At 56.8% G+C, this 21,525-nt stretch overlaps 7 protein-coding genes across 7 annotated transcripts in view; 4 read left to right on the top strand and 3 right to left on the bottom strand.

Moving 5' to 3' along the window:
* The first annotated feature begins 1,986 nt into the window (after nt 1–1,986).
* Nucleotides 1,987–3,329, top strand: POSPLADRAFT_1066339 (hypothetical protein). Its single transcript, XM_024482061.1, has 9 exons — nt 1,987–2,342; nt 2,396–2,441; nt 2,494–2,607; nt 2,662–2,688; nt 2,742–2,807; nt 2,861–2,929; nt 2,978–3,030; nt 3,079–3,175; nt 3,237–3,329. Exons 1-9 carry the CDS (start codon nt 2,067–2,069, stop codon nt 3,275–3,277), a joined length of 789 nt encoding a protein of 262 aa, XP_024338700.1. The 5' UTR covers nt 1,987–2,066; the 3' UTR covers nt 3,278–3,329.
* An 853-nt stretch (nt 3,330–4,182) lies between these two features.
* POSPLADRAFT_1066338 (hypothetical protein) lies at nt 4,183–7,023 on the bottom strand. The gene is made up of 5 exons (XM_024482060.1): nt 6,648–7,023; nt 5,547–5,853; nt 5,420–5,494; nt 5,213–5,366; nt 4,183–5,163 (listed from the first exon to the last, which is right to left on the bottom strand). Exons 1-5 carry the CDS (start codon nt 6,860–6,862, stop codon nt 4,385–4,387), a joined length of 1,530 nt encoding a protein of 509 aa, XP_024338699.1. The 5' UTR covers nt 6,863–7,023; the 3' UTR covers nt 4,183–4,384.
* A 1,511-nt stretch (nt 7,024–8,534) lies between these two features.
* POSPLADRAFT_1181945 (hypothetical protein) lies at nt 8,535–9,660 on the top strand (the record flags this gene model as incomplete). The annotated part of the gene is made up of 2 exons (XM_024488881.1): nt 8,535–9,280; nt 9,355–9,660. The coding sequence occupies exons 1-2, from the start codon at nt 8,915–8,917 to the stop codon at nt 9,658–9,660; spliced, it is 672 nt and encodes a 223-aa protein (XP_024338698.1). The 5' UTR covers nt 8,535–8,914.
* Nucleotides 9,661–10,120: 460 nt separating this feature from the next.
* Nucleotides 10,121–10,726, top strand: POSPLADRAFT_1057679 (hypothetical protein; the record flags this gene model as incomplete). The annotated part of the gene is made up of 1 exon (XM_024480945.1): nt 10,121–10,726. One exon carries the CDS (start codon nt 10,121–10,123, stop codon nt 10,724–10,726), a length of 606 nt encoding a protein of 201 aa, XP_024338697.1.
* Nucleotides 10,727–12,928: 2,202 nt separating this feature from the next.
* POSPLADRAFT_1144886 (hypothetical protein) lies at nt 12,929–14,428 on the bottom strand (the record flags this gene model as incomplete). Its single annotated transcript, XM_024485737.1, has 2 exons — nt 12,929–13,289; nt 13,341–14,428. The coding sequence occupies 2 exons, from the start codon at nt 14,426–14,428 to the stop codon at nt 12,929–12,931; spliced, it is 1,449 nt and encodes a 482-aa protein (XP_024338696.1).
* Nucleotides 14,429–15,746: 1,318 nt separating this feature from the next.
* POSPLADRAFT_1144951 (hypothetical protein) lies at nt 15,747–18,538 on the top strand (the record flags this gene model as incomplete). The annotated part of the gene is made up of 6 exons (XM_024485745.1): nt 15,747–15,913; nt 15,965–16,352; nt 16,403–16,553; nt 16,605–16,694; nt 16,752–16,897; nt 17,012–18,538. The coding sequence occupies 6 exons, from the start codon at nt 15,747–15,749 to the stop codon at nt 18,536–18,538; spliced, it is 2,469 nt and encodes an 822-aa protein (XP_024338695.1).
* Nucleotides 18,539–19,436: 898 nt separating this feature from the next.
* Nucleotides 19,437–21,525, bottom strand: part of POSPLADRAFT_1170489 (hypothetical protein) — a gene marked incomplete at its 5' end in the record, with an annotated part of 3,548 nt that continues 1,459 nt past the window's right edge. Inside the window, 2 exons of the mRNA XM_024488101.1 lie at nt 19,437–21,243; nt 21,295–21,498. Of these exons, the coding sequence (XP_024338694.1) occupies nt 19,527–21,243; nt 21,295–21,498 (1,921 nt within the window). The 3' untranslated portion in view covers nt 19,437–19,526. The remainder of the gene's footprint in view (nt 21,244–21,294; nt 21,499–21,525) is intronic.

Below are 21,525 nucleotides of genomic sequence, written 5' to 3'. Positions count from 1 at the left end.
CACCGATGTGTAAACTCACGAGATGATGGATTTTACAATTGTGTGGAAGACTTCGACGTATCGATTGACGCAAGAATGACAAAGTGGATTGTGAACCCGAGACTTGCGAACGCAGTCGTGAGCAACTCCCTAACACTCATGTACGCCTGCTGAACACAAAGTTCTGCGCGCAAGCGGACTTCTCCCGCAATGTTTAGGCGGGCTCTGGAAACAACGGACCAATGGCCGTCATCGCAGTCCGTGCATCGATCCGGGTCCTGACGCACCTTTATTAGGCAAGATTGGGATATCCTCGTCGATGTTGTGCGTCAGCGAAATTGCGTTCGCTCAGACATCAGCTTATATACTCTGCACGAACACAGCGATCGTGGACAGATAGCGAAAGACTAGTTCTGCATGCGAAGAAATGTTTCATCATCAAGAGCCGATCACCCAACAAATCTGTTTCTCACCCTGCGTGTCCTGTGAGCGCCCTAGTTAGCGTAATGGTAAAGGCCCCAACGCGACGGCCTATAGTGACCATCCGACCATCAAAACGGGCGTCCTATTTGTAGGCTGCCCAGGGGAGACTAGCGACAGCCCAGAACGACGATGCCTTTGTTGAGCAGATGGATTATCTGCACAGCTAGCGTATGGCCAGGAAATCTACAGTCTAGTAGCTAATTCGTTGTGCGCGTCCCCCCTTCACTCGACGTCTTTGATTTTGTACAAGCGCGGAGGCTCGGTGAAGGTAAGCGGACGGAGTCGTGCTCTAGCCGAAGACCCGCCCCTGCGGCAACCACGGGCTTGTCTCGTACCCATCCCCCTGTATCCGCACCCCACCACCGCGAAAAGGGGGTCTGGGGCAGTTAGATAGGCGCACCCAGGACCCCCGAATATTGGGGAGGAACCATGATCCCATTCCGGACAAATCTGGGCGATTTTGGACCCTGATCCCTGATATTTTCCCGGACAAAACCAGTCTGTCATAACCCTCATCCCTGGTACGATTTCCGGACATACTCCGGCCAATGCCGGAAGCCTGATCAGAAGACGGACAAGCCTGCTCCGCGCTTATGCCTGGCCAGGTTTGAATGTCCGCTGTCATGTGACATGCATGTGGACGATCCCACGACATCGCGTCATGTCGTGCTCGAGGATAATATATTGAATGTTAGCATTTCTGCAACCTGTACATGTCTACTTATAGTGTCAAAATGTGGGCTCATTAGCGGCCGGTATTCTAAGTGCCTCTCGTTTGCTCACACATTTCGTCAGATTGATTTTTTGCCATCTATGTAGTTCACATCACATAACTACGGATGAGCGCATTCTCAAACTCGACAATGCCACTTTTTCTGAGCACCCCAAGCTGCCTATCTTGTATCATGGCAGTGAAAATGCTTAGTGCTGCACGCAAGAAGACAAAGAAAGTGGCCACCTCTAAAATCACACAGGTCCAGGGGACAAAGGTGCTTGCACAGAGTTCATATTGCGACGCTACATAGCACAAGTACGAGTGTCCAGTCTGCATTACAATGTCAGAATCGAAGTCGGGGGCGAAATTGTGTTTCTGGGAACCCTGATCCATCATTTCCGGACAAATCGCTGATTTTCGACACCCTGGTCCAAAAAGATACAAATTCCGGACATTTTGGCCCAAATCAGGCGGCAGCCTGATTTTTTCCGGACATATCAGGCCGAAAATCGGAAATTTCTGCCGTACAAATTGACCAACTTTTGAGAAATTGGGATCAGGGTTCCCCCCCTATATTCGGGGGTCCTGCGCACCCCCCCTGGCTTAAGCGCCCTAGGTGTGAGTACCGGATTTGGTAAGCGATCAATGATTGCATCATTTCTAGGTACCAGAAGCCTACTGTGACCGTTACATTCCGGCGCTTGTAGGGCGCTCAAGCCAAGGGGGGTGCGCCTATCTAACTGCCCCAGACCCCCTTTTCGCGGTGGTGGGGTGCTGCGGCGGCGAAGTCTCCTAAGACTCACAATATAACACGCTTTAGATTTGACTCTACCTTCGCAAGCTTGACTTCCAGCACCGCCGAGACACATACACTTCATTGCTCTCACCAATGACGAAGCAGGCTCAGTCCTCTCCAACCCGAGTTGCGATTGTCACGGGAGCAGCCCAAGGCATTGGCAAGGCTATTGCTCTCCGCCTTGCTGATGACGGACTGGACATCGCTGTGAACGACATCTCAACTAAGGCCGACCAACTAGCCTCTGTCGTCCAGCAGATTCAGCACAAAGGCCGACGCGCAATCATAATTCCCGGAGACGTGTCGCATGAGCCCGACGTTATTATGATGGTGAAAAAGACCGTCAGCGAGCTGGGAGGGCTCGATGTGGTAAGCTGGTCTGTCCACCATGTGCATCGTCGGTCGCTGACAAGTTGCACTAGATGGTTGCGAATGCTGGCGTGACAATGTTCAAACCGATGTTCGATAGTCAGTATCATACCTTATTTCATGCGTGTAGAGTGGCTGGAAGCCTGTCCAGCCACGGTTGAGGACTTCGAACGCATAATGGCTGTCAACGTCCAAGGCGTGATGCTTTGCTTCAAACACGCAGCCCAGGAGATGGCTAAGCAGGGTCGTGGTGGACGATTGATCGGTACGCAGACATGGGTCTCCATGTCAATGTTACACTGACATCAAGCTATTGCAGGTGCCTGCTCCGGTTCTGGAAAGAAAGGTGACGGTACTGTCCTATCCATAACAGCCAAGTCCTGACATACCCACGAATAGGAATTCAGAATATGGCAGTCTACAGTGCGTCCAAATTTGCTGTGCGGGGCCTCACCCAAAGCTGTGGTACGTTACGATATCCGCCAACGAACTGTATATGTTGCTGACTGAGTTTGCAGCGGCGGAGTGGGCAAAGTACAAAATCACCGTGAACAACTATGCTCCAGGTGGAATACTCACGCCGATGAGTGAGTACAACCTGTACGAACCTCTGACGATACTCACGAAGAAGTTAGTCCTTCATCCAGACGATGACATCAACGGTGGACCTGCGTCTACAGCTAAGAAGGTGAGCACAAACGGCTCACCCTAGTGACGGACTCCTAACTCCACGTAGATGGCAGGTCTCCCTTTGGATATACCTGACGCGGAACCTGAAATTGTCGCGGGGCTGGTGTCCTACCTGGTCAAACCGGAGGCATATCATATCACAGGTACGTGCCACAATATCAGGCTACAGTTACATGTTAACCAAGATCTGTGGCGATGAAATAGGGCAATCCATCAACATAGATGGTGGGATGTTCTATGATTAGTATCGGACATGTATATTTAATCATTGAACTGTGACACGCATGGGATGACGTACCTGGTAACTGACCTGGTTGTGTTCTTGTCAAGTGTCGCACTTGTGCTTCATCTGCGGCGTTAGACATTATCCGAGTAGCCCACGGCGCATCCTCTACATTATGCAAAGTAGAAAGACTATGTCTATTTTTTGTCCGAGAGTGACAACTGAATGAGTTACATGTCTATGAGTGTTTCAGGGTGCTTGAATGTCACGACGTTTATGCAGGGCAGCACGATTCGTAAGTGGCACCAGCAGTACATCCGAGGCATTCGGCTGCGCGGTGAACTAAATGATGCCAGAGCAAACCTCCATACCAATCTATATCTACGATCTTTGTCCTCGAGAATCTTGAGTACTTACAGTGTATGGACGAAACACAATCTGTTCGCACTGTGCGCCAATGGGATATGATGCGAATGACACATGTTTATCATATACATAGCTTTAGCATGGGTCTTATATTTTGGTTGCTCCTGTGAAGATGCTCAATACTGCAAGCCTAGGAAGGTGCTGTAGATATTGAAGTCCCTTGTCCTACATTCAAGGTTAGGCCCGGCGTGGTCTTGTCCCCATGGCCTTCTGACTGCGAGCTCCGAGTCGCATTCCCGGAAGGACGGTTAGTCGTGGGGCGCTGAGAGCGGTGACAACATCTGGAGCGGAGCCGAGAAAACAAAAATCGGAAGGACCATTGATCGTGATCGGTGGACGCCTGTCGGGCGAGCGCCCCTCCAGATTTATCTTGTTTCTCGCAAAACCATTTGCTGCCGTACATAGGTGTCGCGTCGCACGAATACATTATGTGCTCTCAATTAACACACATATTCACCTAGCCATGCATGTCATGAGGGAGTCGGTACGCACTACCGTATACATATTTTCATTGCGTCACCCACGCACGCGCCACAAACATGAGCGTCCGCTACGCCGTGGGCGAGCAGCATAGATTCACAGGGTGTAGTACAATCGTCGACAACAAGCACGTAGTCCCAGCAAGGAACGAGATCGTTCTCCAAAATCAAAACATTAAGCCATACCAAGACGAGCCGCACGCACACAGCCCGCCACCGCTCACTCACTCGTCGGTGCACCAGATCTCGAGCCGGCCCTCGGGCTTGCCCTTCGCCTGCTCGCGCGCCGTCTCAATCGCGAGCTCATAGTCCATCTCGTCCCGCAGCGACACCATCCCGCCGTCCTCGTCCTTGAACTTCATCCCCAGCCCATCCAGCTCCCGCCCAAACTTGCCCGTCACCCGCTCCAGGAACTCCTCCCACGGCATCCCCGGGCTCAGCGCCATCCCGCGCACGTCGTCCGCGTAGTGCAGCTTCACCCGGATCTTCACGAACCCGTCCTCCTCCCGCTCGTACTCGTACTCGCCGCTCCCGTACCCCTCCTCCTCTTCTTCCTCGTACCGCGAGCGCACCGTCCCGCGCCGCGTCGGCCGCCGGCGCACGCTCCCGTTGCTGTACGTGCTCTGCGGCGCCGCGCGCGCCCTCGACGGGGCACGGCGGACTGCCGCGGGCGCAGGGCGCGCCTCGGGCACCGGCGGCAGCGCGCTCGGTGCGTCTGCGTACGAGTCGAGGTACGAGTCGTAGAACTCGGTCGTGCGCATCCCGCGCGTGGACGGCGGCGGGGCGTCCGTGCCTGGCTTGCGGATAGAGAGCCCGCGTGTGGGCTGCATGCGACCGGCGAAGGAAGCGTTGCGGGAGAGCGCGGGGGCACTCGGAGGGCCAGAGCCAGGGGAGGTGGCCGGGGACGCAGGGCTGGCGGGGTTGGAGCGGAAGCGGTCGACGGAGACGTTGATGGTCGTGTTGGCGCGCTGAAGGGCAGCGCTACGGACATAGTCATCAGACTCTGTGGAGCGGGGTCAGCAGAGGCGCGGCACGGAGGGAGGAAGACATACTGGGCGGAGGCGTGGGGTTGGAGACGGTGGCGGCGCGTTGGAGGCCGCCGGGACCAAAGTCGGTGGCGCCGGTAGGACTCACGCCCTGCCGCATGCGCGCGACGCCAGTGAACTCTGTGAACGCCTCGCTCGCGTCCTCGGTGGCGATCAGTTTCTGCGGGAGGCGGTGTCAGCACGGCAGGAGCGGCCTGCGGAAGATATACGCACGGCCTTGCCCATGTAGTCCTTCGTCTTTGCATTCTTGAGCTTCTTTTCGGCGGGGCGGTACAGCACGCCGACGGGCTGCGGCGGAGCCTGTCAGCGCATGGGCGAACGGATCACGCATAGGACTCACGATGCTGAATACGGTGTAGCCGTCGCCGCGATCGGCAATGGCATCATCGATGACGCTGTGTTCGGGGGTGACCTTCTCTTTGCGCGCCTCCTGGAGCTCGGCGAGGCCCTGGTCGACCTGGCCCATGTAGATGTGGGCGAGGCCCTTGTTGAAGAGCACCTCGGCGCTGTAAAGCTTGAACTTGAGCCCAAGTTGCTCGTAGTTGATGTCGCCATTGCCGCGGAGGTAGAGGAGCGCGTCGTCAAAGTCACGCAGAGACGTCTCGTAGCGGCCGAGAAGGAAGTTGGACACGCCGCATTGGAAGTATCTGGGGAATAGGAAGTCAGCGCGTGGCGTCCAGAGGATGTATATCGCGGGCACAGGCCTCAATGCGCAGGAAAGGGGCCCTGAGACAAGTACCCGTGCAAAGCAATGCTCCATCTAGTAAGACGGGTACGAGTAACCCCTGCCTCTCATTTGCACCAGCTGCGAGCATCAGATTTGGGGTATTGGTCAGGGGCGAACATATCACCCTTACCTGGCAGACATAAGCGCTGCACGACACAAATGATGACTCCTAACGGCCCAGACGTTCTGGTAGTGTCGCGCGCACTCATTTGTTTGACACCTGCTCGGCAGTCTCCACCAGCGGCCACACTGCTAGAAGAACATCTAGAACCGAGACTAGACGTAGTGACAAACGCGTGACAACATGTATGACTGGTCAAAGCTGAGATTAAGGTCTGCAAGATACCGTGCCACCCTGACATTAGGGGCTACGGAACATGATCACCGAAACAACTGCATGCGAGGGGACATGTCCGAGCGCTGTTGCCAGATGTCACCGCATCCGTTATGTCAATAACGGCCCCCGACCAGGGCGGAGTACAGGCGATAAGAGAACGTGAGACCGGGTTACGTAGTGGTTAATGCACAGGCGCCGCTGAGCAAGAAGTGCTAACATATCGGTAATTCTCAAGAGAGAAGAATGTATGGCCCTGATGGAGAGGGACATGCCGCCAGACACCGAGAGCAACGAAGGAACGTGTAGCCGAGGCTGTGGCCCGCACAGCGTGATCGTGGAGGCGCGCAGGACGCAGAAAGACAAGGTGTAGCACTCACGCGACGGCAAGATACTGGTCTAGTTGTGTGGCAGCGGTGAACTGCTCGACGGCGGCGTCGTGCTCGCCAAGGGTGGCATAGATGAGGCCCATGTTGGTGAGGATCTTGGAGGAGTCTCCGATCTCGGAGAAGAGCTGGAGAGACTTGTCAAAGTTCTCCTCGTCGTATGCCTTGAGGGCGGAAGCCCAGGTCTCGAGTTCGGCCTTGAGAGACATGATGGCAGATAGGGGGCAGCGAAGGTGTGAGTGGTTGGGATGGAGAAGAACGTGCCAGACGCGGAAGATTAAGCAAAGAGCAGAGAAGGAGAACAAAGCACCAGGCTGAGGGGCAGAAGAACGAAGGAAATGCCTGCGGAGTCGGCGGGGGAGAGAGGAGGAGATATAGAGAGGGAGAGGGAAGCGGCGGGTCGGCAGAGAGCTCGGTAGACTATAGATGCTGTGCAGATGTCGCGCGGCAGCCGAACGGAGGTGGCAGATCAACAGTCGTCGTTGTCTAATACAAATAAGCAACCGGATGTATTGTTCAGCAGACGGCCTCGACAACTCCAGCAACGGCCAGCCTCAGCTATAACGGAACATAACAACAGACGCGGAGTCCTTGAAGATAACAACTATGAAGATAACAACAGACGCGAGGACGATAACAAATATGAACATAACAACAATAAGTACACGGCGTGACGTCAGTCCGCTCTATTTCTGCGCGCCCCAAAAATGGGCACCTATACTTATACACCTATTTTTGCGGGCATCACAGATGCTGTTATATGTGCTACTTATACAGATGGCTACGGGCTTGTTTATTCCGAGCGACACCGCCCGCCGCCAAGATGCGCATCAGCTCGCACACGGCATCCGCGGCCGCGCACATGCAACGCAAATAGGCAGTGATCCCAGCCTCCACGCCTCCTCCGCATGTAGGGCTCGAGCTACAGGTTCACGTTAACCTTCTGCGCGTCGTGCATAGTAACCATTCACTTCGTCGCCTTCCGTCGCCCGTCTCCCCCTACCGTGGGAAGCAAGCCTCAAGGCATACTTATAGCGGCAGGCCTCTTCCAAATTAACTGGCCCCGGTGCTTCCCTCGGTCCCGAGCCGGCGGCTTAGCAGTCAGTATCCGCGTCCAGTCTGCCCGGCGGTAAGCTCTCCGATCATCAAGCCCTGGTACAGGCGCAACACCCGCCTGAGCATTTCGCCGAGGAGAGCAGCGCAGCAGCGACACGTCGCAAGGCCTTTTAATGCCATGGAGATACGTAGACATGGGGGGAACGCGCACAGCACGCCTGCTACGCGTGTAGGGGACGAACGAACCGCTCTCCACGCCGCGAACGCGGCACCTTGGTAACAAGTGGGCCCGTCTCTGGGAGCTTTTCTGCTACTATCCCAGCCTCGAGGCGTCGCAGACGTTCTGCGCACACGCTCGCTCCCTGCGCTTGCGACCCGAGATACGCAAACGGCGGTCCCCATATTGGCCTTCAGCCGTAGGCAAGACCACTCCGTGCCCGCGCCCTCTGAGACCGATGCGAGCCGCTGAGCTTCAAGTCTCTTTCATATAGCCGGGGCGAACAGGTTGCCTTGCGCCGCCTGTCCGGCGTCCTTAAGATAAGATTTTATGGGTTGGCCGCGGATCTCTAGAGTCTAGTCATTCGATCAAATTTCCGACGCTGCTCTCGTGGCGCAGACAATCGATCATGTAGGTATCTGGAGACACCTCTCTAGACAAGCCTCCGTCGTGCCGAAAGTCTTGCAGACGATAGCAGTGCCGCCGCCTACGCCGGTACGCAGTCCGCGAGTGCATAACGCAGAGGGTTGTAGCTGCCAGTTCACTCCAGCATGATTGCGCACGTACGTCTGCTTATTACCCTACACTGCAGAACATCAGACATTTCAGGAGCTGAGCGCGTTTGCCAGATAGACGACTCGCAGTCGGGTGTTTATTTATCGATCAGTCACCATTTTCCCAGTGCTCGGTTGATAGCTGTATACACAACAGATGTTGGCGTGACTTCATCGACAAAATAGGTTGTGTACGCGATGGGCAGACCAACTCCGAGTAAATCCAGGCGCAGAGATCCAAACGCGTCCGCCTTCTCGATCAGATCCACTGACGTGCGCCCGATCGCAGACACGCCCTGTCACTATCCGTTCGCCTCTGACGACGTCATCTATCCTTCAGCGATATATAATGCTCGCCATCCATCCTCTCGCCCCCATTGCTCCTTGCCCTCCGCCTCCTTCCACCCCGCTATATCCGTCTCACACCCCGCCCCATGTCCAGTAACACGCACCCACAGCTCCCGACCGACTCCTCGCTCCCCGGCGAGCACTTCGAGGTCCGCCAGACCGCACAGAGCGACGACTACCACCCGGACCCCTCGCGCTCGCTCCCGCTGCCCCCCGCGCGCCAGCGCTTGCTCGACGACATCCTCGCGCTCTACTCATGCCAGCCGACCCGCGAGCGCGTCAGCCGCTACACCCCCGACTGCGTGTACGACGACCAGTTCGTGTATGCGGACGACCGGTACAAGATGGCGGGCCAGTGGTTCGCGCTGCCGAAGCTCTTCAAGGAGAGCCGCAACGAGGGGTACCAGGTGGTCGTGAACGACCCACTGCTGATCCAGTTCAAGAACGAGCAGGTCCGTCCGCCCGTCCGCGCCTGCCCTTGCGTGCGCGTGCGCCCGCCCGTGTGCTGATGCGGGGACAACGGCAGACATGGGTGTTCCCCGGCGGCATCAAGTCGACGACGATCAACGCGCTCGTGTCGCTGTCTCTCGACCCCGCATCCGCAGACTCGGACTTTCCCCAGGTCAAGTACCACAAGGACCAGGCGAATGGCAAGGACTACTCGCACACTGGCGCGGGGTTCGCGTTCAAAAAGTGGCAGGCGGATCGTGTTGCTGGGATGATGGACAGCGAGGACGTGCAAGCGTTCAAGGCGGACGGGAAGAAGGAATACCACGAGGACGTCCGCAGGTACAAGAATGGTGAGGCGGACGCCCCGAAGAAAGACCTCTGAGTACATATCATGTATCGTGAATTGTTCGAATTCCACACATTTCGTCCCAGGACGGATCTCTCGTATGTATGCGCCCTCATCCGAGTCCTTCTCACTGAAATGACCTTGTGTGTATTCATCGTCTTATTCCGTAACCTCCTGAGCGTGCCGTGGAGACGGTCGAATTTGGCGTGCGTGAATATGGTGGTCGTATACCTGATGGTTCAGGAGCATGAACTGAAAGCGTAGAGCCGGCAGCATAGATGGGGATGAGAAGGGCGTTGTAAATATAGGTGCATGATTCAGCGTCGTGGGCTTAGCTGGCGGAAGGGGTGGTTTTGGTTTTCCCGGGCATCCATATCGATGCTGGAACGTTGGCTGAATCAGAAATGATCGTCACAGAGCTGCTTAGGACGTACGAGAGGATTCCTCGCCGAAGAAGCGTCGGGAAACGCGACATCAATAGCTCAACTAGATCCGGATGACCATCCCTGAATGTCAGCCGGAACTTTCGAAGTCTCGCAAATGGTGGTTTGGACAACACATCTTCTATTGCCGCGCACACGTTTTTGTCGATGTGGTTCCCTGGATTGAGGTGGGTCCTGACAAAGACTGTTACCTCTCGCATCGCCGAGGTGGTGATTTCCCTCAGTATCTCCGGAATGTTATTGACCTCATCGCGAGCAAAATCGTAGACTTCGAAGGCGAGTTCCTCGAGATGGTTACAATGCGAATAGTCGAACCATATCAGATGGGCTATAATTCAGCTCTATTTCGTGCTTTATTGTCGGAGCAATTGGAAAGCTCCGTTATGCGCGGCATTCCAGTCAACGTCGAGTGCCTTAATGTGTTCGCAAGTAGATGTCGCAACGACGAGGTCGACAATACATTCGGCGCAACGTTTCAGTTTAACGCTGGTAAGCCGCAGGCGAGTCATTTGCGGAGGGAGGCCGCGGTCATCAAACCCATCCTTCTTGACCCTGACATACCTGCAATCAAGAATGCGGAGAGCGGGGATAGCAAGGAGGAGCCGTCCAAGGTGATATACAGAGGGAAGGGTTACATTGTAAATCGAGAGACTGGTTAGGGCCGGAAACTCCGAAATGCACATGATTAAGCGGCGGTCGAAGCTGATGTTGTCATCACGCCCTATCTCAACTTGAGAGACGAGGCATCTGAGCACAGGCATCCTCCTCGCCAGCACCATGAGGGCTTCCGTAGACCACTCAGGTTTACCCTTTGGGTACTTTCGCTTTCTGCAAACATTGAGACATTGGACCAGACCGGCCATGTCCGGGTATGCGTCCAACATACGGCTAAATCCGACTACCTGGGACGTACGCCAAAAGGCGACACGCCGTAGGAGCTGGAAGCGGCTACGGGGAAGCCAGGCCTTGCATGTCAGCGCACATGCGAGGAGGGTCTTTCGATCACCTCGGATACAACGCCTCCTATACCCGCCATGGGCTTTGTCGACGCAGCAATTATCAATGATGTGTTCGAACACCTCGATGGGAAATCTCGGCGACGAGGTGTCGACGGCGGTTGGATTTTCCAACGGAGACGCGACAATGATGGTACCCTGTAACCGAGACGATGAGAGCGGTTGTGAGAGGGATATCGTCACCTACGGAGGATGGCACGGGAAGCACGTCCGACGCATCTTCGATAGTTCCAATATCGCTCATCCTGCCAATGCAAAGGCGGGGTGTGCTGTGATGTGGGCGCGGTTTCACTCCGACAGAGCCGGCCATAGCCATATATCTGTACGATGCAGTCTGCAGAGCCTCCTTTCGTAATTAGCTATCAAGGTTCAATCTTTCGCGAGGCCGCGCACTGTATTACGCTTCCATCCCTCCAGTACCCTCGACGCCATGCGTGGGTATCACTGTCCACCGCTGGTGTGCAGCGCAGACGCAAATGCGCTTAATGAAAGCTATTTGCCTACAAATTACCAGATAACATTCTTGTGGAATTCGGGCGCGGCGACCTCGCAAAGAACAAGATAGTACTGTGCGTGGAGAAGCACCCCGGAATCAGTGTCCATGGGCGACTCGACGAGCGTGGACTTACGTTCGCCTCCACCCGTGGAATCTCGGTGCGATATCGCCATGTGACACTGTATGTTCCTCCTTCCGACACGAGAAGGAAGTAGGAGGAGGCAGCGACATGCGGTGGGCATGAAGATTGTTCGGTATCGGATGGGCACAGTTGTCCACATGAGCTGTTTGCAGCGCCAACAGGGACACGTGTTTGAAAACGTTGCCTAGCAAACGACGATGCAAAAGCAGAAGGAGTCCACAGTGCCAAACATCAATTGTTTGCCCATCAGAAGTAGTTCTTGAGAATAGCGGAGTGCACGGTTGGTCGATTTGTTTGCATAACGACATGACGTGAAGGCGGGAAATGACAAAAATATAGGTGTGGTCAGAGGACAAGAAGCGATAGATACACACCTCTCAATTTTGTACGACTGCCCGCTGTTGGGAAGCCTCCATGAAGAGCGAACCGGTGAATATGACTCACCCTGTGCTGTACATGTAAAAACTTCAAAAGAGCATGCAGGCTGCCATCCTCATTAATACGAACAATGATCACATACCTGAAACAGCGCAACCTTGCTCATCTTTACATTGTAGACAGGAACCGGCTTACACTCTAAGACCACGATATTGGCAAGAATTGTTCGTCTTGACAAATCTGCGGGACAATGTCTCAGGCAAGTCGACGTCGAGTGGATGCTCCGCGCTCACATAGATCGAGGCATCCTTTGAGGACGGCAACGTCATCATTTTGTCCGGCACATTCATCGCCTGCACTCAGACCAAGTTACGGTATTGGATCACATGACCGCGTACAGCACTTACACCGTGCGTTTAATTCCTTACATGTTTGCTGGCTAGTACAAGCCGAGTCGAACAGCGTGAATTCTATTGTCTTCAGTCTCGATCCCTCGCCACAAACGGTCAATTCTCGTACCTCGGCTGCCTCGAAGTTGAGCTTCGCAATGTTTGGTCCTCAGACTATGACCGCAAGGACCTGTCAGCATGAAAGCATCGTGGGCGCCGCGCGAGAATGAGTGATTTGCATGGCGCGCGGGTTTCACCTTTTGGATGGTACATATTTCTTCGCAGGAAACTATCTGTCTATCCATCATGATTAGTGCATGGTTCAACAATTCATGTCCGGCCGAAACAGCTGTCGATCTTGCCATGCTCCTGTATTGGCGACTGGACGCGCCTGCCTGTTGCCCTATTCCGCAAAACCATGTGGGTATATTTCTTCGTATTCATTCGCCCCCGTACATAGATGTCGTCTCGGACACAGTATCCACCGCGTCGCTGTCCACTCCATTTACAGTCAGGTACATCTTCTCGCCCTCTCCCATCTCTTGCCCCACCCTCTCCGCACCGACACAATACTTCAACAGCGAGTCCAGCACGAGTGGGATGACATCCTTGTCCACATCCTCGCCCCACAGCACATCCAGGTGCTCGTACCCGTGCAGCCGATACCCCTCCGTATGGTCCGGAAGCTCCCTCCGCATTACATCGATGTCCGCCAGAGAGTCCTCGTCGCCATACAGCAGCACGATTGGCGTCGTGATGTTGCGTGTCGGGAAACGTGCTGGCGCGTAGCTCGTCACCCCGCTGGGCCGGTGTCGCGCCGCCGCCTGCGCCATCGCTCCGCGCACGCTCGACACACGGATCACCCGCTGTACATCGTCGTCGTACATCTGGAACTTTGCATTCCGCATGATCTGGAACCAGTGCACCACCGCCTTCGTCGACGCGTACGAGTACAGGTGCGAGTACGCCGCCAGACGCTGCAAATGCGTGATCCGCCGGGACCGCCAGCCAAACAGAAAGCGCAGCGACAGCGTGATCGCAGCACTGAACACAGGAGGGTAGAGCAGCGCATTCCACGCGGGCACAGACGACATGATAGCCCTCCGCCCGAAGATCAGGAACAGCAGTGTCGGGCTCGCCTTCATCAGTCCGTCCACAATCGGCACAGCCAGACCCGCAGGAGAGATCGCCGGTGCCAGCGCGATGAAGACGTTCACCTTCTCATTCAGCTGTGGGTGGATGCTCAGCGCCGCGAATGCCTGTGCCGTGCCCTGGCTGAACCCGACATACGACACGCTCGGCTCGCGCGTCACCCGAAGGATGTACTCGATGCTGTCCGGGATGTCGTGCCACGCATAGTCGTCGATGCTGAAGTCCCAGAACCGTGTCGAGTTCGGATTGTGGTGTATATTCTTGCGCGAGTATTTGTTCCCGCGGTTGTTCCCCAGCCACACATCGAACCCGCGGTCGGCCAGCGTAAACGCAACGCTGCGTGACGGGTCCGTCAGGCACACCCAGACCTCCGAATTCATGAGCAGCCCATGGTGGAGATACACAACTGGCTTGTTCATCGCTGCCCCACTGCGCGTGCAGCGCTCGCCTCGCCGCAGATGCAACCGATGCAGTCCAAGAAGATACCCGTCCTTGGTGAGCACAACATGCTCCTCGAAGGCATAGCCGAAGATCTCACACAGCCGCTCGAAGTCCGACGCACGCCGGATACGGTCTGCCAGCTGCTGCTGCCCCGATTTGGCAATGGGCGGGCCGACACAGAGATGGAAGAGAGAGCGCGAGCGATTGTAGAACCATTGGATGACGGACTTTGGCAGGAATGCTATGATCGTGGTCAACAGGGTCTCTAGGACGACCATCAACGCGCCGACGAATATTGCGGTGTACTCGCGCGCGGTGAGCCGTCCGAGGAGAGGGATATAAGGCATGGCGAGGGTGGATCAGCAGCTGAGGTCATGGTCTGAGTTGAACAACGATCCTTAGCAGACGACGAATTCAGTACGTACTCTGTGCTTGAGGTCGTCGCGGCAGATGTGCCCATGGATTTGCGTCCAGTGAAGGCACGTTTGCTATGTCTGCCGTGGTGCGGCGTCTGGCCCCAGTGGACTCAGTTGAGGCGCGTCCTGGTTTGAGAGTATGGAGCAAGCAAAGTAGCGTATGGGTGAGTTGCTGAAATCTATATGCCAGTTGAAGACGGGCGATGTGTCACTGGATATTGTCCGCTTAGTCAGCAATGATGGCGCTCAGGATCCGCCGCAGCCAAGTTCGATCATGTACGACCTCCACGGCTAGCCTACAGCAATATCATTACAATGGGTTCTTGATGTATTCGATTGGGAGTCTATGCCGATACGGTCGAGATGACGCTGAGTAGCAACAGATAAGATCAGTCCGAGGCAATATAAGTAAACTGCAAGGCGTCGGGCAAATGCACAGCAAGTTGAAGCACGGCCGAGAGCCTCAAGAATACATGATTGTTTGTATGTCCTGATGTGATAATCCAGGTAATGGAAGGTTATCAGGAAAGTCAGTGCGGTGATGCTGAATCCAGATCCGTGATCCGGCGTCTGCCTTGATAGTTGCCTTTCGTGGTCACGACGCCACAACGGCACATCTCGCACCTACAGACTCCTAGGCTTCACCTGTGTCGAACGAATGGTAGATCAAACAGGAATTGTCGTCTATGTATATTGCTATATCGCTGAATACATTATAAGACTCGGAATTCGCCTGTATCCCCGCCCGGGCTGTGTCTTTTGTCCTCCTGGCCGACGCGGAGTTCAAATCCACGCCCTTGTATTCTGTCCTTTTGCGTCTACCTCGAGCACAATACCAAGCAATAACGCCACGAGGCGGAATCTATATAGAAAAAGGCTGTGGTAATATATTAGATAAGATTCCCCTATTAAGACCTTGTCGTCAGTGGCGGTCCAAGCTCAACCACCTTGCGTTCCACCATATCCCACCCCTACCCCTCGCCACAACACACTCGACCGCACTTACAATCGCACCTCTGCTAAACAGTGAGTACTGTTTGTTCATTCAGTCCATTTGCTTCTGTCAGGACCTGAACATTCGACGGGTTCAACCTGGGCTTTGGTGGGGGACATTGTGGCGTCGGTCCTCGACATCACCCGCGTGCCGTCGTTACAGTCGCCAGACACATAGCTTTCAGCACACAGTAGTCATCGATGACTGACATTACTGGTTTCATCCTGCTCTAGCACCCCCCCTCATCCGGCAGCGATGTTGTTGCTTCAAATAGTAACCCAGCTCGGCATCGCTATCCTCACACTCATAACGCACCCCTCGACTTATGGAAACCCATACATACCCTTGACAATCGGAGCATTTATCGAAGCGGCAGTCCCTCACATCCTCTTCATCGCTGACAACGCCGCGCACTCCTTCATGTGAGTGAGCTCAACATCTATGCGCCACATTAACTCACTTTGTTCATACAGCATGTCTATTCCCTCTCTCCCGGCTCCTCCCACTCGCCATGCCATCTCAGGCCCTCAAGCGATAATCCCCTCAAAGGATATCATACTCTGGACACCCATTGGGCTCCCAGTGTCCGCAGGACTGCACGTGCCGGCCCTCACGATACCCCCCATCCCGAGTCCGTCGAGCATCACGGAGGAGCGCACCCATCGACCAACACCACAACTCGAATACCCCACGAAGGACCTCATCGTCTGGGAGAGGTACACAGCTGAATTGGTCGATGCAATCGAGCCAATACCGCTTGTCGCATGTGGAATCATCATCGTATGCTGCGCCTGCGTCATGGCAATGGTCTTTCACTCCCGGTACTCAGACAAAGTCAAGGCACGCGTATCGGATGTTCTCGTAAGTGACCAGTCATCGAGTCCAACGACATCGGCTCACCATCTTCTTAGCCCACTGTCGCTCTCGACACAGATGCCGGTGCAGCCTTGCCGTTCAGCGACGAGCTCGCGTTGAACGGCGAGGATGCCTCGGCGGACTTGTCTGACCAGGTATTCATCAACAACATCATCAGCGGCCCAAACCAGTTTGTCCATCCCAACGGTGAGTTGACAGTTATGTACTCTATACCATCGAAGCTGACGGTCTATGAAGACACCCTCAGGGTCGCAGGCGAAACACTGCTGGAGGTTTCAAATGACAACGTCGACAACGGATCTACGCTCTCACCTGCCCAGATCACAGGTACTGCTCGCCGTTGTGTATGCATGAACACAACCCGCTGATACTATACGCATCCAGACCTATCCAATGGTCGTATGGCCTTATACCCACACACAGCGGCCGCCAATCCCAATGGCGACGACGCTGAATATACCCAGGACATACGGGGCGAACATGCCCAGGTGAACACCGACGTTGCGCTAATCGAATCAAGCGCCCTAGTGGTAGGCACTGCTCACTACCCAACGTGTTCGTCGAGCTGACGGTGCTGATCGAAATAGGATTTCTCGACGCTGGACACGGACATTTGTCCATTGGCACCAGTACTACCCCAACAGAGTGGCCAAACCACCGTGCTCCATCCCGCATCCGCTGACACAATGGCTGGCGGATCCCCGCTCACCGTCACAAACCCGCTCAGCACACTCCTGATATCCTCAAGACAGGAAGAATGCGAAGAGCACGAGAGACAGTGCAAGGCAATGTACGCCAGCGCAGATGAGTGGAGTACCGAGGACCTCAACCTCGCCTTGCCACAACCTGCCGAAGAGCAAGTAGGATATCAACGCACGACAGACCTGCGCCAGCAATGCGACAAACAGTCTGCCGCCCTTCAAGACCAGTGCGCTAATACCGATGAATGGAGTGCCCAGCGAGATCGGGAGGATGCTGAATTGAAGCAAGACAGCAAGCTACTGGAGGAAAAGAGCGCACGGGTTGCCGAGGAACGCAAATACCTAGCGGAAGTTATCGCTCAAATGAGCCACGCACATGTACAGCTAGCGGAAGAGAGCGGGACTGACGAAAACGTCGAGCGAGTCGAGATGGAGGTCCACGAGGCAGTTTCCCAGGAGGACGAGCAAGGGAGCGAGGATCTGCGACAGACGCAGCCACCGCCAAGTAAAGCGATGCCATTGGACGAGTATAATCCCATAAACGAGCTGCCCAGTGAGGATCACGAACAGCAACCACAGGACGATCTCGAGGAAAGCGAGGAGGAATTCCACAGATTGCTCAGGGAAACCGAGAGCCAGGCTGGGCAGGAGCGATGCGCGGAGAGCACGACAAGCGAAAGCATCGAGCCGTTCGAAGAGGTCGACACGATTAAGACGGAATATGACCGGCCAACCGAGCATGATGGGGAGAACGAGGCGAAAATTCGAACCGAAGGAGCCTCGCTGGAGTGCGCGCAGCATCTGGTCGACGACCTGGACGCAGACGAGCAAGGCGATGAGGCCAACGATCAGACTCATCAAACAGAGGAGCAGGAAGATGACGACTTGAAAGCCTGGCATAGATTTTGCGAACAGCACTATAGCGTACTGGACGACTCTCCGTCTACGCTCAGTGTTACGACATCCTCACCTGAGACCCCGTCGAGCGACTATCATCCACCAATTTGCGAGCAAGATGCTCATGGCCAACACGAAGCAGTTGAGGGTCAAACGCGCCGACCTCGGGATGAGCCATACACCCTCTATGAAACAAAACCTTCACGTCCGGCCATCAGCGCTTCACTATCGCGTGCACCGATGCCGCTGGTGTTCGAGTATGATGATGCGACGCCGCTGATTGCTCCCAACAGACCTCGGCCGCTGCCAACACCCGCTCTGCCTCGCATCCGGCCTGACATCTGGTCCTCACGCGAACAGATCGACGTCATTCCACCTCCGACATCGCTCATGTCGCTGCACGAAAGCCCAGGCGACATAAGCGAACAGACTGGGCGTTCAGCGAACGTACAGCCTGGCTCGCCCACATCGCCACAGGCTGCCAACGCGCCCAGACGCACAAGACGGCTACTGGGAACCATGCCACGCGCATTCGCACTTGCAATGGATCAGGGTAAGAGCAGGAGACGATAGGTTGTCCAGACACGAACCTCGACCATCCTTTCTGTAAGTCGTTGGTCTTGAGTCCTCGCGCTGTACGCTTATCGCCTGCATAGAATCCGGGTGAGTAGCTGGCCGCACAGTCGTCTCGGCTTGTTCGATTCCACGTACTATATGGTGTGTGCCTGTTCCTTGCCCGCCTTCAAACTCACCTCGCTCATTTCAAATCCCGTCTAGCTGTCCGTCTCTTTCGCATACCCACGTGTTCTTGCCGTGCCTGAAGTCGCTCCTATACCCCGCACTCCCCTTCACGCCAGCTGATACCCGCCATATCCACATCATATGCCCTCCCTCGCTAGCCTTTGAGCATACCTACATATGATGCTTCCCTTCGGCTTCCTCTGTATAATAAAGCACCACGCTGTACATCTTTGGTCAATTGGCGCTGTAACTTTGGAATGAGTTCAATCGCGATGTCTGCCTCCTCGATTCGCGCGATCAAGGCGTAGTGCGATTGTCCGCACAACGCGCCATCGCTCACCGTAAACCAGTGTCTTGAGCAAACACCTCAAAGTATGAGGATGTCCGCTACCCAAGGGCTGTCCCAGAGCAGAGCTTTCCACCGAGGCGCGGGGTTGTCTAAACAGAGCCGCATAGAGCGCACAGTAGGTGCAGAATCTGAGCTTAGATTGAAGAAGTAGCTGACATAAACGAAGTTAATACGGCGTTGAGACTAAGAGGAGATTGTCGGGTGAGTCGCTGGCACGTGATGAGACGCGTGAGGACGCGTCGCAAGTCCCTGTCCTGCAACTCTTCGATGTTACCACACACAGCATGGTCAATTACACTGGCATTTTGTGCCCCATAAGTCGCGAGAATTGCAGCTTTCCCTTTTTTCGAGCGCATGAGAACAACATTATGTTTGTTAGTGAGTATACGGCGTCCAGATAGCAATGACCAGTAGAAACGTCTACATCATATATACAACCATCGCCTTCGATTCTCCAGCAGCCACCCTAGTCTAGGTCTGTCTGTCTCCTTTCACAGCCTCCACGAACGCCCTGACCTTCCTCGCATCTTTCCCGCTCCCATCCGCCGTCTCCACCCCCCCGCTCACGTCCACAGCCCACGGACGCACCGCCTCCACCGCCTCTCGCACGTTCTCCGGAGTCAGCCCCCCCGCAAGGATGATCGGCATCGGGTGCGCGCCCGCAGCCACGCCCGGCACCTCCCCCCGCTCCACCACAGCCCTCGCAAGCCCCCAGTCCACCGCCACGCCCGCGCCCCCGCTCAGCCCGTCCTTGTTCCCGGGGCGCACCGCGTCCAGCAGCACGTACTGGTTCAGCCCGGGCCGCGTCAGGTCGCGCAGCGCCGCGTCGTCCACGCTCGCGTCCGCGCCGACGTGGAACACGCGCACGACCGGCACCGGCACGTGCCGCGCCCACTCCGCCGGCTCGCGCCCGTGCAGCTGCACCATGTCCAGCTGCGCGACCTCCACCGCGCGCAGCACCGCCGCGAGCGGCTGGTCCTGGAACACGCCGACGAGCAGCGGGCGCGCGTGCGAGTCCGGGGCGCCCAGTGCGTGTGCGTGCGCGGCAAACCACGGGCGCGTCCCGAGCTCTGCCTCTGCGCCCTCCTCCGCCGCCGCGGGCTCGCGCACCGGCCGCGCGAACCGCGACGCGTGCACGGCCATCGAGATCTTCTGCGCTTGCGCGAGCGAGATGTGCCGCCGGCTGCGCGGGACAAACATGAGCCCGAGCATGTCCGCGCCCGCGTCCATCGCTTGGAGCGCCTCGTCCTCGGTGCGGATCCCGCAGATCTTGACGAGCGCCGGCGGTGGCGTCTTGGTGTTTTCCTCCTCCTGCGCGGGCCAGTCGAGCAGCTCGCGGATGAACGCGCGCGTGTCCGGCGCGCGCATGAGCGCCTCGCCGACCAGCACTGCGCCGACGCCCTGCGCGACGTACGTCCGCACGTCCGCGGGCCCCGTGATCCCGCTCAGCGCGCATAGCACCACCCCGCGCGCTCGCACCATTTCCGCGAGCCGGCTCGTCGTGCCCATGTCCACCGCAAAGTCGTGCAGGTTGCGGTTGTTCACGCCGACGACCCGCGCCCCGAGCGCCAGCGCCGCCTCCATCTCCGCCGCGTTGTTCACCTCCACGAGCGGCTCCATCCCCAGCCCCCGCGCGTACGCGTGCAGCGCGCCGAGCCGCGCCGGCGCAAGCATCGCGACGATCAGCAGCACCGTGTCCGCGCCGTGCACGCGCGCCTCCAGCACCTGGTACTCGTCGAAGATGAAGTCCTTGCGCAGGATCGCCGGCCGCCGCGGCAGCGCGTCCACCGCCTCGCGCGCCGCCCGCATGTCCGCCAGCGTGCCCTTGAACCACGTCGGCTCCGTGAGCACCGAGATCACGCGTGCGCCCGCCAGCGCGTATGTCAGCGCCTGCTGCGCCGCGTTCGTGCCCAGTGCGATCGCGCCCTTGGACGGCGACGCCCGCTTGATCTCCGCCATGAGCGCGGGTGCGCCCGGCCCCGCCGTGAGCGCGTCGACGAACGACGTCAGCGGCGGCGCGAGCGACAGGTCGAGCAGCGTCTGCAGGTCCGCGGCCGTCGTCCCCGGCACGAGCTTCGCCGCCTCCACGTCGCGCATCCGCTGCGCGTAGATCTTCTCCAGGATCGTCGGCACCTTCGCGCTCGCGGCCCCCGCCCCGACGGCCGCGGCCGCAGCCGAGGCCGACGTGCTCGCGTGGCCGTGGGCCGCGCTGTCCGGCGCGCTCTCTTCGTCCGCGGACACCCCAAACGCCGAGTTCTCCGCCCACGACCCGCCGCGCAGGCGCAGGAAGTTGCGCAGCAGCGCGTCGCCGCCCTCCGACAGGATGCTCTCCGGGTGGTACTGCACGGCCTCCATCGTGTACTCGCGGTGGCGCACGCCCATGATCACGCCGCTCTCCTGCGTCGTCGCGGTCACCGCGAGCGTCGGCGGGAGCGAGGACGTGCTCGCGGAGAGGGAGTGGTAGCGCGTG

Source organism: Postia placenta (genome assembly GCF_002117355.1).
Source record: "Postia placenta MAD-698-R-SB12 unplaced genomic scaffold POSPLAscaffold_8, whole genome shotgun sequence".
NCBI classification, from domain to species: domain Eukaryota; kingdom Fungi; phylum Basidiomycota; class Agaricomycetes; order Polyporales; family Adustoporiaceae; genus Rhodonia; species Rhodonia placenta.
The sequence above is the reverse complement of the archived record's forward strand: the minus strand, read 5'-3'. Positions and strand labels throughout refer to the sequence as shown.